Source organism: Mytilus edulis, chromosome 10 (assembly GCF_963676685.1).
Source record: "Mytilus edulis chromosome 10, xbMytEdul2.2, whole genome shotgun sequence".
In the NCBI taxonomy this organism is placed as follows: domain Eukaryota; kingdom Metazoa; phylum Mollusca; class Bivalvia; order Mytilida; family Mytilidae; genus Mytilus; species Mytilus edulis.
Genome location: NC_092353.1, coordinates 71070595 through 71087835, shown reverse-complemented (window position 1 = coordinate 71087835; position 17241 = coordinate 71070595). Strand labels below are relative to the sequence as shown.

Here is a 17241-nt window from a genome sequence, read left to right as displayed (position 1 = left end):
CCATAACAAATATGTGGTACCGGTATATGTTATTAAGGGGCAATAACTCAATTAAGATGCAATTTCAGGCGTTTTGACTTATTGTGACTAATATATTTGCCAATTACAATTGCTCACAATTAAATTTATTTATAATTATGGTTTCTACCAAAAACGCAAAAATGAGTTCAAACCATCTTTCAATGGCAATGACATAAATAAGAACCACATATGATTTTGGCTATGTTGATTTATTTGTAGATCATACTTTGCTGAAAATTGTGCTACTTACAATTTCTGTCTACCAAGGTTTTTGCTTTGATGGGTAAAATCATCTTTAAATGGCAATAAATCCTATAAGAGTTATATTGAATGTGTAATCTACATTGACTTATTCATATATCTTATTATCTAGAACATTTATGTTATAACAAATTTTCTCTATCTAGTTTCTGTAAAAACAAGTGAAAAAAGTAAACCAATGGACTGATAAATCAGGTTGATAAGTTATTGCACAGAAACTACATTTAACGCATTTTCTAATATATCTAGGTCACACACTCCTGAATGGTAAAAGTGATAATAATGAATACTCAATTTGACCTATATTTTGTCATCAAAAACGTAATCAAATTTTAAAAAAGCATTATTGAATAAATTATTGCACTGTTAGTATTCGCGACTGCATACCCATCCGTATGCTTATTGTACTTCACAAATTAGATAACCGGTGTGAAAAAGCTGCTTTCGTCATATATTACAACTTGCTCCTAGCAAGACTACAAAACAAATTGTCATCAATCAATCAGAAAACGTAACATATATACGTCGTGCAGTTTATTTCTACAAGCGTATCATATGGGCTAAAATCCATTGATTCCTTGATATTAGTGTCGTTGTGTTAATGTCTCAATGACAATATTCAAATTATTCCCTTTGTTCATCCAAAACTATGATTCCTACGTTGTTTTTACTCTACCATTAAGGCAGAGTTTCACTGTGCTGTCCGTGAAAAATCAATACTATGATTCAATATCGTTATTGCAAATGTAGATTATCATTTTAAGTATTGTGGAAAATCAACGCGTTCACCATCTAGTAACGTAAATTATACCTACAATGAATAAAATGTGTATGATTCTACATTTTTTAACTTCTTGTAGGAAAACTGAAAATTGAACAATGATACAGTAGCTTAGTCTGATTGTTTTAATCTAGAGGCTCATCCATATATACATTTAATGGCACAAAAGTGGAATGATTTTCTCCAGTCTTTAACAGCATTCTTACTATCTCTATATGATTCTGGCAACTGGCAATACACGCAGGAGTTAACCCATACTTTGTACTCTTATTGATGTCCGCCTTGTTATCCAATAATACCTTTACTATATCTATATGATTTTTTGAACACGCAATAAACAAAGGAGAATTCCCAACATTCATACACTTATTTATGTCTGCCTTGTTATCCAGTAAAACTTTAACAATCTCTGTATTATTATTCTTACAGGCAATATACAAAGGGGATTTTCCATCATCTTTACACTTATTAATATCTGCCTTGTTGTCCAGTAATATCTTTACTATTTCTATATGATTCATTCCACAGGCAATAAACAAAGGAGATGATCCATTATCCGTACACTGGTCAATGTCTGCCTGGTTAAAAGCGCGTCTGGCGTACAAAATTGTAACCCTTTCTGATGTTTTGTCTAGTAATACCCTGACTATCCCTAAATGATTCTTTTGACAAGCAATACTTAAAGGCGATAATCCCTTACGTGTACACTTATTAATGTCTGCCTTGTAATCCAGTAATAACTTTACTATCTCTATATGATTATGTTGACTTGCAATACATAAAGGCGATCTACCGTCATTCATACTCTTATCAATGTCTGCTTTGTTTTCTAGTAATACATGCACTATATCTATACGATCATTTTGACATGCAATACACAAAGGCGATCTACCGTCTTTCATACTCTTATCAATGTCTGCTTTGTTTTCTAGTAATACATGCACTATATCTATACGATCATTTTGACATGCAATACACAAAGGCGATCTACCGTCATTCATACTCTTATCAATGTCTGCTTTGTTTTCTAGTAATACATGCACTATATCTATACGATCATTTTGACATGCAATACACAAAGGCGATCTACCGTCATTCATACTCTTATCAATGTCTGCTTTGTTTTCTAGTAATACATGCACTATATCTATACGATCATTTTGACATGCAATACACAAAGGCGATCTACCGTCTTTCATACTCTTATCAATGTCTGCTTTGTTGTCTAGTAAAACATGTACTGTCTCTATATGATTATGTTGACAAGCAATACACAAAGGTGTTGCTCCGCTATTCCTACACTTATCAATGTCTGCTTTGTTGTCCAGTAAAACCTGTACTGTCTCTATATTATCATATTGACAAGCAATGTACAAAGGAGATCTCCCATCATGCAAACACTTATTTATGTCTGCCTTATTATCCAGTAAAACTTTAACAATCTCTGTATTATTATTCTGACAGGCAATATACAAAGGAGATGATCCATTATTCACACACAGATTAACGTCTGCGCATCTGGCATACACAACTGTATTCCGGTCTATTTTGGTGTCAAGTAATAACCTGACTATCTCTAAACGATTCTCTTGACAAGCAATATATAAAGGAGATTCTCCATCAAACCTGCTTTTATTAATGTCTGCATTGTTGTCCAGTAATACCTTTACTATCTCTATGTGATTTTCGTTGCAAGCAATAAACAAAGGAGTTGTTCCATCTATCAGACACTTATTAATGTCTGCCTTGTATTTAAGTAATAACTTTACAATCTCTATAAGAGTTTTTGTACAAACAATATAAGAATAAGATGGTTCGTCATTCATACAATTATCAATGTCTACATTGTTATCCAGTAATACCTTTACTGTATCTAAAAAACTCACTTGACAAGCAATAAACAAAGGAGTTGCTCCATCAACCGTAGTGTTATCAATGTCTGCGTTGTTGTCCAGTAATAACTTTACTATCTCTATACGATCATTTTGACATGCAATCCACAAAGGCGATCTACCGTCTTCCATACTCTTACCAATGTCTGCTTTGTTGTCTAGTAATAACTTTACTATCTCTATATGATTATGTTGACAAGCAATACACAAAGGTGTTGCTCCGCTAATCATACACTTATCAATGTCTGCTTTGTTGTCCAGTAAAACCTGTACTGTCTCTATATGATTATATTGACAAGCAATAAACAAAGGAGAACTCCCATCATGCATACACAGATTAACGTCTGCCTTATTAAATAGAACTGAAATCAAGTCTATTTTGCTTTCAAGTAATACCCTGACTATCTCTAAATGATTCTCTTGACAAGCAATATATAAAGGAGATGTTCCATCAAACCTGCTATTATTAATGTCTGCCTTGTTGTCCAGTAATACCTTTACTATCTCTATATGATTATTTGCACAAGCAACAAACAAAGGTGATGATCCATCATTCGCACACTTATTAATGTCTGCCTTTTTATCGATTAATACCTTTAACATATCAATATGACTTTGTTTACAAGCAACATACAAAGCAGATCTGCCGTCATCCGCACACTTATTAATGCATGCCTTGTTTTCTAGTAATAACTTTGCTATCTCTATATAATTATTTTCACAAACTTTAAGTAAAGGAGATGTTCCGTCAGAAATACACTTAGTACAGTCTGCCTTGCTATCCAGTAACAATTAAACTATTTGTATATGATTATTTTCACAAGCAGTAAACACAGGAGTTGCTCCGTTATCCATACACTTATTAATGTCTGCCTTGTTTTCCAGTAACATCTCTACTACCTCTATATGATTTTTCTGACAACCAATATACAAAGAAGATATTCCTTTACCAGTACATGTATTAATATCTGCACCATTTTTCAGTAATATATTTACTATTTCTGAATGACCTGTTATTGATGATACAAACAAGGGACTCCCGCCAGCACTGTTACATTGGTTAACATCAACACCATGATACATACACCACTGTATTAAAGGAATATCATTATATTGACAACATTGTAAAAGTGTAGTATCTTTGTAAAAATTATCACAGGTCAGTGCTAATTGTCTCTGGAATGCAGTATCAAGTGTATTCAAATGACACAGGAATCTCTGTCTAAACTCTGGTATCTCGAAATTGATGTTCAGTAACACATGCCGTACTTTTCCTTTGGCCAAATCATCTATTATTCTCTGTATGAATATTTGGTGGTATTTAGGTGGTACAATAGTGACAAACTGGTCCGTGTTATCTCTTCTTTCTAATACAAATCTTTCCCTAATAACCAGACTGTCTGCATTCTTGATCAAACAATGAATAATAGTTTGTCCAAAATAATATGCCAGGAAGTCAAATATTTTATCATGTTTAGTTTTATATACATTTTTATCTTTCTTCATAAACGTATGTTCAAGATGCTTTATTTCATCTAGTAAGATAATTCGAGAAGTACCTCTGTCCAGTTTACATGCCTCACATGTGTTCTTTATCGTTTTTCTTTTTTCTTTATTTATCTCATCTGTAAACCATTCCTCCTCTAGTCTGTTATTGAAAATGACACACAAGGCCAAAGCACAATATTTCCCGTGTCCGTTTTTTTGTAACTTGTCAATCTCTTCTTTATAAACTGAAAATGGATTCCTGAAGAATTCTGTAATACTGAGATCAGGTTTATCGTTATATAATTTACAGAGAAGGGGAAAACAATCATATAAATCCGAGTACTGAATAACCTCTGAAGCTTTTGATTCAAGATAGAATTCTGCCAATAATCGTTTTTCTATGTGTGATAAACAGAAATCCTCTGATAGCAAGTTACACACACAAGTCTTGAAAATAGGCAAAAATTCAAATTTTGCATCCTGATATATTTGTAGCCGACATGCCACAATGATTTTTGTCATTTTGTTTGAAATCAATTCTTCAATACGCCCAATGATTGATTCCAAATTGTCAAGGTCAGATTGATTTATGGAATAAGTTCCACAAAAGTCATCAAGAACAAAGAGTGTTTTTTCCTTTGGATTGTGAAATTTTATAATATCATGTGGACTGGTTACAAGCAATACATTATACCCATCATCTGCCATTTGTAAAGCCACATGTCGTAGAGTTGCTGTCTTCCCAACACCAGAACTAGCAGTAATTGTCACACAACTGTTTTCCTTTATGCATTCAAAAACATGTCTTGCAGCTCTGGTTTGAACAAAGTTTGAATTATCCGTCCTCCATGCTTCCAATATCTGACTTATTTGAACTGAAATATAAAGATATAACCTCTATTCTATAATATTAATTACCAGAAATATGATGTATGTACTGCAGGTACTCGACTCTCAAAAGTAATTAATTAAACAAGCTTTAAATAAAGTTTGTATTGTGGTGATTACTACTGACTTTTCATAACTAAAGGAACATTCCTCTGTTGCTTATGCAAACATGAAAGCGTAGCAGTATTATGCCGTCGAGGTTTCCACAAACAGAAAACGTTTATTAGAGTTGTTCTTCTTTGTTCCGATTGAGAATGACAATCGTTAAACTAGGTCGATTTGCAGAGAAGAACATATTTTATGTATCTGTTGATACGATATTCCAGGGCTTGTATTTCATATTATGATTTCCATGATAGATGGTGGCGCTACTCACAAGGAAGTATTAAACAAAGAGCTCTAAGTGTTGTAGTCATTCCTACCGAGTTTGCCTTTCCACGAGGAACACGACGAATATCACATCCAGAAGCACCGGCGATCATCCCTCAGTTTTTGGTAGGATTTCGTTTCTTTTGTTTTCTATGTTGTGTTTTATGTACTATTGTACTTCTGCGCTGTCAGGATAATTTCGAACTATGAGTTTGAATGTCCTCTTGGTATCTTTCGCCTGTCTTTTGTACTCAAATAATTAAAGTGTTTCTAAACTTTAAAAAAAAAATGTTCGTTTTTGTTTTCGAGGAACATCATAACAAAACAATCTAAAAAACATACGAATATGCATATGAAATAGAAGCATACTAAGTATACAAAAATATTAAAAAGAAAAAAGGACGGAATTTACATGAGAGCAAACAACCCAATACCCTTGAGGATGTTCTATGTTTAAATATATGCCTTCCTTTCTATATAAATAATCATGATCATAGTAGATGATGTGAATACGTCAACTAGAGAGAAATAAAACAACAAAAAGAATGTCAAGAAACAAAATTGAAACTTTTCCCATTTAATGTCACAGATGTCGTTCCATTTACCATGAATGTAACGTATCAAATAAGTTTTGTCACCGAGTTTGATCTTGCATGAGCAATTCGTTGGGTGCCACATACATGTGAAGTAAGATTAGGTTAGCCTTGCGGAGCAAATGAGATCTTCCTAGATTTTGTAGGGTTTCGTGGTAGTCAGTCAGGGTTTTTGATGTGTTTTGTGTACTTTTTTTTATTTGTGTCTTTCTTAACCAAGGTGTTGACAGTTTATTAACGACTTATGGCTTTGAATGACCATTAGATGTCTTTCGACTTTCTTTTAAATTCATCCTTAAGATGTGGCACTAAATTCATATTGTACTATTTTAGTAATTGCCTTTATATTTTTTATGAATTAATCTATTTTTTAGTGTCGATCAACTGTTTGAAACATACCTTCAAAATAATTATGAATTTCTTCGAGACGTAAGCAGAAGCATGCGCTAATCAAGAGTAGTTGGACTTCACACTTTGTCAGAATAGGTTTAATAAGGCTTTCAGTTATCAAATAGTTGAAAAAAAACTTTTTTATTTTGTTAAGTTTCAACTAATACTGTTTTTGTTTGTTCATTGTGTTTTGTAAAAGAATTAAGAGTAAAAAGTATAATAACAAAAATACTGAACATCTGAGGAAACATCTGAACAAAACGTCCCTAAGCAAATCCCAAATTAAAAGCTCAAACGCATCAAACAACTGTCATATTTCTTACTTTTTTCTTATGTAGAGAATGGCGGATTAAACCTGGTTTTAACGAACACGAAGATATTCCAACATACAAAGACATATCAGTACAATCGAGTACAATAGTATGCCAGTTTTGAAATTGGCTGGTTTGTTGTGTATTGGAATAGTTTATTAAACTACTAAGTACTTCTTTATTACATGCTGAGAAAATGTTACAAAATAACACTTGTTAACTCACCCTCATTGCCAAACCATAGAACATGACCAATATCTGACCTATTAATGACGGTTTACAAACATTTTTGTGAAAGATAAACAAACCTATGTGTAGTCTAGAGATTCATTACAATATATACTCAAATATATTGATGTTTGGTCTAAATAAGCTGTTTTGTTTCATTTGTCTCAAGTCATACCGTAAGTTGATTTGTTGTGTCTAAGGTACGATTGAAAGGGCTAACATTGTTATAAGTTCATCTTGTTACCTATTTTCTTTTTATTCTTACCTCTAATGTTCCAAGGAACAGTTGACTGCTCCAATGTTTTTGTCTTTAACTCTTTGCATTCTTCAAACATATTTCTGCCACCTAGTCTTCCTACAGCCTGTAATAATCAAAAGTTCAGAAAAATGAGCTATTTCTGAATATTATTACATGGTACTTTAATCCAAAGGACTTCTAAACTTGTTTTGGCTTTGTGAAGTGAACATTGAAATCTGATTTAAAACCTTCATTTTACAAGTCAAAAAAAGTTTGTACTCAGTTGTAAGGTGACCACACCTTCCTGGTAACGTTCATATTTAAGGTGTATGTTCCTAGTTTTCATAGTTGAATTGTACACGAATCATATAGAAAAAATATGAAAAAGAAAAAATGGCAAAAACAAGGACAAAATAATTCTTGAAAATCATGACGTTATCCTAATAATCGTAAGATACGTACATTAACAGTAATAATGTTAAAATACGGTATGGTAGCTGGGGGTATTAAAGTATCGGCCGTAAAATCAACTTTCTTTTTTTTAATCAAAATTGTTATTTATTCCATAAAACTATGTAAAACGTTTAGTATCAATACTTCTAACGTTTTAAATGAAATAACATTTTTACATGATTATGTGATCATAATTTAACTTTTGTTGTTGTGTAGTTGGGTTGCTAATGTACTATATAAAAAAGACGCCGTGGAATAGTTGCCAGTGCAACAACTCTCCACATGAGACAAAATCACATAGAAATTAACAGCTATAGGTGACCGTACGGCCTTCAACAATGAGCCAACTCCATACCGCATAATCACCAAAAAAATGCCTTGATTCGACCTGCATATAAATCAGTATTATACAAGTTATGAGCAAAATGATATACATTATTTATATGTTGTATCTACAATTACGAAATCAAACAGAACTACGAAAATAAACTCATCATAGATGACAGGATTATATTTTGTATTTCCGCCACACCCGCGTTTCGTCTTCAAAGGACACATAAGTTACACTCAAATCCCAAAAAGTTATAAAGGCTAAATAGAGTACGATGTCGAAGAGCATTGAGGCCAAAAACTCCTATAAAAGTTTTGCCAAAAATACAGCAAGGTAATCTTTTTCTGAAGTAGCCTCAGTATTTCATCAAAAATTCAAACAGTTTGACCATATCAATGATAATTCATGTCAGGACAGAAATGAAACCAGGGTTATTTACTGCAATTGCTAATCAGTTTGTTTAAATTTAGTTTTAAACTGTCTGTTATTGTTTAATTGTTTCTAATGGACATACCCCCACAACACGTTACATATTTGTAATCTGTCTGAGTGATCAAGTATAGACGTTGAAGTCTTAAGGTAGCACTCCACAGTTTGAAAATAGAATTAAAAATGAGCCACAAAATGTTTTATCATCTTCTATTCCTGGATTTCTAATACACTAACCTAACTGTTTGTGTTGAACATGTGCATATGTATGTAATCAGTATCTTCAATAGATTTAATTTTCAAAACTTAAAGGGTGAAAAATAATTCATTTTCTGTGTATCCATGGCAACAATCTGCATTTATTTACTATAAAATATTGCAAAAGGGGGTAAACGTCACATATCCCCCAAAATATGGACCAAACTAGATTATCAATGCCTTTGAGTGATACCTTTTCAGAAACTGTTTTCATAAATCGTCCTAATGATCAAATAAAAATGGGTGCTTTCGCCTCATTTTTTCGTAAAATCTAATCACAAAGTTCGTGCCACAAAAAGTTGGAAAAAAACATTACAATAATTGTCGGACCAACGTATGGTATGGACATACAAATACGGACTGTCATACAGAAAACAGCCTATATTATATACATTATATGATCTTGATGTTCATACAAACACAATACGAAGGCTATTTTAATACTCAACTATCCAAAAATGAATTTTATTGCACACTCTTATATTTGAAAAATTCACAGGGGCCAAAATGCGAAACTACACACCTAACTGTGGATTGCTACCTTAATTCATATAAAATGAGTGACAGGTGAAAAAAAAATGTAAATTCAATTCTTGAACCAATGTAACATATGTCATAAACTCAATCTTCTGTGCACAATTTCATCATTTGTAACGCATCCATATCGTATAATCCTAAAAAAATATTTAAATCGGTCAGTGTTGTTGTGAAAATTTAACTTCTAATAAAAGGTCGTATTTTGAATCCGAAGTTTACCGATTGTCCCCTTTGTCAACAATCAAGATAAAAGCATGGATATTCAGGTAAGCACGTGTAAAACATACATGTACAATTAGATATAGTTTATTTTGATGACAGAGCAATGATTACGTTTGGTTTTCCCCTTCGCATTTGCGTATTGCGATCACCGTATAGTTACGAGAAAGGTCACGCCGAGGGAAGCTTACGGAAAATATGTCGGCGAATAGTTTGCTTTGTAGCTCGAAGCAAACAATTAAAAGAAATAAAATTTCTAAAAAAAAATTACGCATTTAAGAATTTCTCTCAGAAAAAGTATATGAACATAAGTTTTATAATCACAACTAGTCATTTCGTTATAAAAAAAACAACATATGCATCAAATATTTGTATGCACCACCTACAATAGTAGAGGGGTATTATGTTTTCTGGTCTGTGTGTCCTTCCGTCTATTCGTCCGTCTGTTCGTTCGTTCGTCTGTCCGTAAGTTTGTCCCTCTTCAGGTTAAAGGTTTTGGTCAAGGTAGTTTTTGATGAAGCTGAAGTCCAATCAACTTGATATTTAGTATACATGTTCCTTATGATATGATCTTTCTTATTTTAAAACAAAATTAAACTTCTGACCCCATTTTCATGGTCGACTGAACATAGACATTAAAAGTGTAAGTTTCAGGTTTAAGTTTTTGGTCACGGTAGTTTTCGATGAAGTGAAAGTCCAATCAACTTGAAACTTAGTACACATGTTTCCTTTTGGTTGAGTTTTTTTACTTTTAAGGCCAAATTAGATTTTTTACCCAATTTCACGGTCCAATGAACATGGAAAATGATAACGCAAGTGGGGCATCCGTGTACTTTGATTTAGTTTGAAGTTTCATATTCCTTTTACGGGATTTTAATAGGTTCATTCGATAATAAATTGAATAAAGTCCAGTGAAGAATACAAAATAGATTTGTTAACCTTATGAGAATTCACGACAATATGTATTATGTTCTTGGTAACTTTCGTAGTTCTCAATTATGTTTAAGTATACATCTTATTTGGCATCTATTGTGTTTTAAAGAAAACATTATAACATTTTGTATTGTATCTGCAGACAATATGACTTAGCTTTGTTTAATCTACAGAATAATTTTGATTTTTGCTGAAATCCTAGCACGAAACGGATGTTCGTCTTACTTTTTTTGATTTGGTAAAAACGTATTGACTATCAGAATTAATTAGAAACGTATTAAAAAGCCGTTCATAATCTATATTGAATCACTGAAAGATCGTTTCTCAAAATTTGTCATTTCAAACAATCGCGGACATTTCAATCACATATTTTGAAAATATTTCAAGGGGTATTACATAGAAATGTTTACGATCATGTAAAGTAGTTACTCTATGACATCGCCTACTATAGTCAGTTTGACTTCTATAAATCTTAAGAAAATAATTCTTAAAAAATCCTTTTTACTTATATATATTTTTTTTCTTCAAGTATGTTAATGTATGACATATACGAACTCTGACTATAAATATCATAATTTTTAACCAATAATCAAAAAGTTACTCATTAGGTCTCTATGTTACTGATATTTTTTTAATATAAAATAATCAATGGAGTTAGTATGAGGAGTACAAACATCATAAACTTAGTCTTCTGTGCACGTAATTTATCATTTTTCGTGTATATTTCGTATAATCGTCAATTTTTATTTTTTAATCGGTCAGTGTTGTTGTGAAAATATGGCAGGTAATTAAAGTTCGTGTTTTAAAGCCGAGGTTTAATGTTGGTCACCTGTTTGTCAACAATCGACAAAAAATAAACAAAAAAGCATGGAAAGAGAGCACGTGTTTAACATGTAAATTCAGATAATAGTTTATTTTAAGGACATTCATGCGTATTGTGACCACCGGATTTTTACGAGATGGGTCACACTGAGGTCACTTTGCATACGGAAAATATGTCGGGGGAATTGCTTGCTGGAAGGAAGCAATTAAAATAAAGTACACTTCTTCTAAATATGAATAAATTAAAGAATTTTCTTCAGAAAAAAGTATATGTACATAAGTTTTATAATGAAAACTATCCATTGAGTTATTAAAAACATTTGCATTAATTTTTTTTATTTGAGGTTTCTTATGACTTTAAACATTAAAAAATCTTGTGGGGATTTTTTCTTCTTCAGATCATATGCGACTCATAGGATTTTAAACGTGCAACAATCATTTATAATCGCGTAAATGCAAACAGGAAAGTACGAATCAATTATTTGTAATCACATAAGCAACACGACGGGTGCCACATGTGGAGCAGGATCTGCTTGGTTCGTGTTGTTTATTCTTTAGTTTTCTATGTTGTGTCATGTGTACTACTAGTATTGTTTTTCTGTTTGTCTTTTTCATTTTTAGCCATAGCGTTGTCAGTTTGTTTAGATTTATGAGTTTGACTGTCCCGTTGGTATTTCGTCCTTCTTTTTTTGTAATTGTATTTGTTCGATTATTTTTTTTCCTTGTTACCCAAATACTATCAGTTCAGCAGTTCAAATATAAACTGAGTATCTCGATTTATTAATTGCTGCTTGTTATAGGCTAAAATCGGACATGCATATTGAGGCTGAGAGCAAATAGTTATTATTCAATATAAAAGTTGACGAATAGGGAAACGTGGAAAATTAATAAAAAGTTATGTTCAATAATACAAACATTTAAACTTGACTGTTTAACTGTGTTTAATGGTCCAATTTTTTCATACCTGCATGATATCCTCCCATGAAGTTGTAAACAAAGAGCAATCTATCTTTCCATTTGTATTATGTGATATATGGTTCCTATAGTATTTTATCCTCCCCAAATCAGCTGCTCGTGTTGTATCTGTAATCACTGGCAACGTATCGTAATGGTTTAATTTTGTAAGATTTATTAGCAATGTGATCATCAAAGTTACATCAAACATGTTTGAATCTGGATCACCTGTGAACATCAATTAAAAAGAACATTCAAATAACAATGTGCAAATACTACACAATTCAAACTGTAGGTTGTACTTTGTAAGTTCATCTATTTCTCAAACCACACCTCTTGGGAAGGTATATAATATTCATTAATAATTTGATTTGTTGACAAACTGGTTCCCAGATATGATCTATATGTTTCATTCCATAGATACATTACTTGGGACTGTTACCAATATTAAAACACAGCTTGGCGGTGAAAATGAATTCCGAGGCAGGCAAAGAGTAAAGGTTGGGGTAGTACAAAATTTTAGTATAACAAGATCGGGGCATTTAAAATAGTAGTGCATATGAACTTTCTTTTCTGGGATATAATTTTTACGAAACTTCATAGTAAAAGTGTCAGTGTTTTAGCCGCAATGGTTGTTCCTATGATAAATTGTATTGTCTATATTTACGAGTCTTATATGTAGACGAAACGCGAGTCTGGCGTACCAAATTATAATCCTGGTACCTTTGATAACTATTTACAGAATTGTAACCTGTATATACCGAGATGTCGTGCCTGGTAATTAATTTGCGAACAACATAAACATCTTCATAGCTGATAGACAAACAGATAGATAAATAACTGGTTCAACTTGACCAAAATAGATAACAGAACGATAACTAATAAGCATTATACATGGATACAATGTCCCTCTTGCACTCTATGTTTATCTGTGAACAGTAAAGCTGGGACCTTAATTTGACATATGTTTTTAAAGTTTCACATCATAATGATAATTTCTACCAAGTTTTGTTTTGATGTGACCACACCTTTATGGTAAAATTCTTTAATCGAACACTAAATTATGAAACTGTACAAACAAACTACTCGACTAATGGAACGATGGAAAAACGTACCGGAAAGTAGTTGGAGGGGCATACAAACAATTCAATCTTTCACAGCATTATTGCAATGCGCATTAAGTTTTACCTTATTCAATGCAATTATAAGCGGAGTTTGGAGACAAACTGGTAATTTTATAAATTCACTAATAAATGTTAATACCTGGTACAGGTAAGTCTCATAAACGAACTCAAATAATTATATAATCTAAAGTGATGAATTTAAAACAATGGCTTTATGTTGATTTAGCTATAAAAACAAAGGTAGCAAATTTGAGGCCAACATGCGCATAAAATATTTTTTTAATGTTAGAATGAAGGAATTACACAGCTGTTGTTAAACGTCACAAAAAGTGTATCACTATGTTTTTGTCAGGAAATAGGATTGAATAATCAACGTATAGTCATGAGTGAGAAATAATGCATATAGTGACAATATTTTTAAATAGATAAAGTTAGTAATGATAAATTTGCTAAACAAATATAAAACATATAATAGACAGTAGAACTGATACTGCTTTGTCTTAATGCAGACATAGAAATTCAACAGATTTGCATTTTTGTTATCATTTTATCTTTTAAATGCATAATTTGGTGCCCTTTTTAGAATTATGAAGATGCAAATTATGCATCTATAATACAGTCAGATTCTACTTCGTCAAAATTATCTCCTTATTACGCCAGTTCATTTTCACAATCGTAGAAATGGAAGCCATTGTAGGGATGATGTGCTACCAATTTTGCTCTTGAAAACCGATAACTTTATCCACATTGCACCATTACGATCCTTATATGTCAGTTGTATTTAAAAAGACAAATGTATCAACTAGCTAATGGGCATCAGTTAATAATCTTGTCTGTTTTAATTCAACTTAAAACTTTTGTCTGATCGGTTGTCAGGTGGAATTTTCGAAAATTCATTAACATTTGAAAAAATTCTAATTAAATATTTCGTGGAAGGGCAGACTAGATTTTTTTAGTGTATGAAGACCATAAACCTTAGTTATCACACACAAAAAAATAGAATTTTTCGAAGATATGCATTTTCATCATCAAACTTGAAAGACTGTCGTCAAGTACTTTCATTAAAAAAAAAAAGCTATTCGAACACACCTTCTCTGTTTTTGTGACTCATTAGATTGGTCTTTTACTTGACCCATATATTTCATCTTTTAGTACTGTTTTTTTTTGTTATAAAGTCAACCTGTAGCTTTAATATATAAAAATGATAAAATCTGAAGCGAGACGATGAATGAAATATTCTTACTTTGTACGATATCAAGACAAAATACTCAACTCAAACATGTCCTTACATAAAAAGGTGCACTCGATTTTCTCTTTTTGATACAATTGTTACCCATTTTTTGGATTTTTTTCTTCAGTCACATAATGGAAGGGCAGACACGAAAATTACTGAACTAATATATTGATATGTTTTCCGTCCATGGTAATTTTTTCAAAAAAATCGCAGGTTATGCATTTTCGTCATCCAACTTGAAAGATACCCATGTCGTCGACTTGATATCTAATTGTTCTACTTAACTATGTTCTAGATCAATTGAAAACTTATACAAATTGTGTTTTTAAAATAAAACACCTCGTAATTGAGAAGAAAATTACAATTTTGTTTGTTTCTATTAACTTTTAAAACTTTTGTTTCTATAGTAAACAATACAGTAAACATTTATCGCCTTCTCTAACAAAGAGCTTCGATTCTTTTGTTCTATTTCAACCTGGTTTCCGACTGTAATACTCACAAAACGAGGTCCAATTTGTCAGCTGTCATCGGGTAAAAACGACAAATCAAAGAATTCAACTTTATATATAGCTAATATAGGACAATAGTGTAGATTATAATTAAACCAATCCAGACCCTTTTGTTTCCACATAATTAAAATTGCTAATACTTAATAAGTTCCGGGTCGAATCCGATACCGATACCAATAGTATATTCACCTGTTACCTATAACCTTAATTGAATCTTTAATATCTGACAGGCGCACCACCAATCGGTGTATTTAGGATTTAGCTTTATACACGGGTCATAATCACAGGGTTGACACTACTAAATGCAATCATTGTCAAATTGTTCCCTTTTGTAGTATTTTTATCAGTAAGACTTTCTAAGATAACAATACGAATACTAAAAATTTGACTTTGAATAAGGCGTATAGGTACAGTTTTCCATTTGTTAGCGGGCATGATGTAAAAGTGCGCATCAAAGAATTCAACTTTATAACCTATATAGGAAAATGCTGTTAATTAACAAAAACTCTATTCCAGGACCTTTGGTTTTCCAAATAATTAATATTACCAATAATTGATAAGTTCCAGGTCGCCAGGTTAAAACAGAAAGATTTGAAAGCGGAGAAAACTGTGTATCTTATAATCGGCATGACTTGATCAGATGATAATACCAATACTAAAATAAGGCTTACGCATAGTTATATACTTTAATTCAATCACGGACCGGCGATATCACGAGTGTGTTCTAGTATTAATAAATTTAGTTTCAGATTGTGCTTTTATCGTATAATGTTGCAGAGTCCACAACATATATTTGGTTGAACACTAAAACAGAAATAACCATATAAATGTCTTTGCTGAAATTATGGCTGTTTAGATATTGGCACAAGAAAACTGACATTTCTAATTGAGTTATCTGTAATATGTCATGAAATTTTCAATTTATACTGTTTGCAACACGATTGTGCTCATAACACATTGTCTCCGAAAATCCTACACTTTTGAAATATATAACAGTATACATCTTTCGAAGGGTTTCAAAGTATATAAAAATATGTTTTAAAATGATTTTCGATTAAAACAAAATATAAGATCCAATTCACTGCGAATAACATGCATTAACAAATCAATGCAGAATAATGGAACAGTTTACATTTAAGTTTCAACCTGACAAGATTCATTATTTGTTATCTTTGGTTTTTCTGATAATATTGTGAAACAAGTTTAAGTCACTTTATAATTTGTTTAATTGTCTTTTTTATTAATGAAAGCTGACATGTTTTAGTTTCCCATGGTTTAAATTTGTTACCTGTATTTGTTTTCTCTCGATTCATTTATGTTTTTTTTGAACAGCTTTATACCTCTGTTTCCTTTATTTACTAAAGATATTTAGGATGTGATGATGTCCTTTAACAACTATCTTTGTTCCGACCTTGCATTATCTTATTGAACTAAGACATTTTTGCATTGACGCTGTTTAATTGTACACTTACCATTTCGTGGAAACAGAAGGTTCCATTGTGATTGGTTAATTATTCTCTTCTTGTTTAAGTCTTTTAATGTGTTGTAATCTTTCTTTATAGATGCACTTAAGCAGGACGGATGGAATTCACTGTCAAACAAAACTCGTACTGCACGAGGGGAGATTCCAGTCAGCAACAAACACATCCTGACATAATTTTCTTCTTCTTCAGATATGGTTCTCCTATTATTTTCATTACTACTCTGACTAGTCTTTTTGTTTTCCATTATTCAATTAGAAGACTGATTCTGAAAAATATACATTCTTTTTTATTTCTTATTTTAAGTTATTATAAGAATAAGAAAAGAAGATGAATATATACTAGTCAATAACTATATTTAAAGAACCTTAGTGAGCACGCTCATGATCACATACCCCAAGTCCCCACAATTGTCATTGGAGAAATACAATAATTATAAGAAAAGAAAATTGTATAAGAAAAAAAATCATAATTTCCTGTCAATATGCACATCTACA

The 17241-nt window shown here is 31.8% G+C and overlaps 2 protein-coding genes across 2 annotated transcripts; both read right to left on the bottom strand.

Moving 5' to 3' along the window:
- Positions 1–1188: 1188 nt before the first annotated feature.
- Positions 1189–3558, bottom strand: LOC139492947 (ankyrin-3-like). The gene has a single exon (XM_071281095.1). It carries the CDS (start codon positions 3556–3558, stop codon positions 1189–1191), a length of 2370 nt encoding a protein of 789 aa, XP_071137196.1.
- Positions 3559–3742: 184 nt separating this feature from the next.
- LOC139491798 (uncharacterized) lies at positions 3743–17006 on the bottom strand. The gene is made up of 4 exons (XM_071279670.1): positions 16736–17006; positions 12407–12624; positions 7488–7584; positions 3743–5318 (listed from the first exon to the last, which is right to left on the bottom strand). Exons 1-4 carry the CDS (start codon positions 16989–16991, stop codon positions 3748–3750), a joined length of 2142 nt encoding a protein of 713 aa, XP_071135771.1. The 5' UTR covers positions 16992–17006; the 3' UTR covers positions 3743–3747.
- Positions 17007–17241: the final 235 nt, after the last annotated feature.

Excerpts from the sequence above, each read along its gene's own strand:
- LOC139491798 (XM_071279670.1), bottom strand. The coding sequence starts at position 16,991 with ATGGAAAACAAAAAGACTAGTCAGAGTAGTAATGAAAATAATAGGAGA. Across the intron at positions 12,625-16,735 it reads CCTTCTGTTTCCACGAAATG|GTGATCCAGATTCAAACATG; the intron begins GTAAGTGTACAA and ends TGATGTTCACAG. Across the intron at positions 7,585-12,406 it reads CATGGGAGGATATCATGCAG|GCTGTAGGAAGACTAGGTGG; the intron begins GTATGAAAAAAT and ends TGATTATTACAG.
- LOC139492947 (XM_071281095.1), bottom strand. The coding sequence starts at position 3,558 with ATGTTAAAGGTATTAATCGATAAAAAGGCAGACATTAATAAGTGTGCG.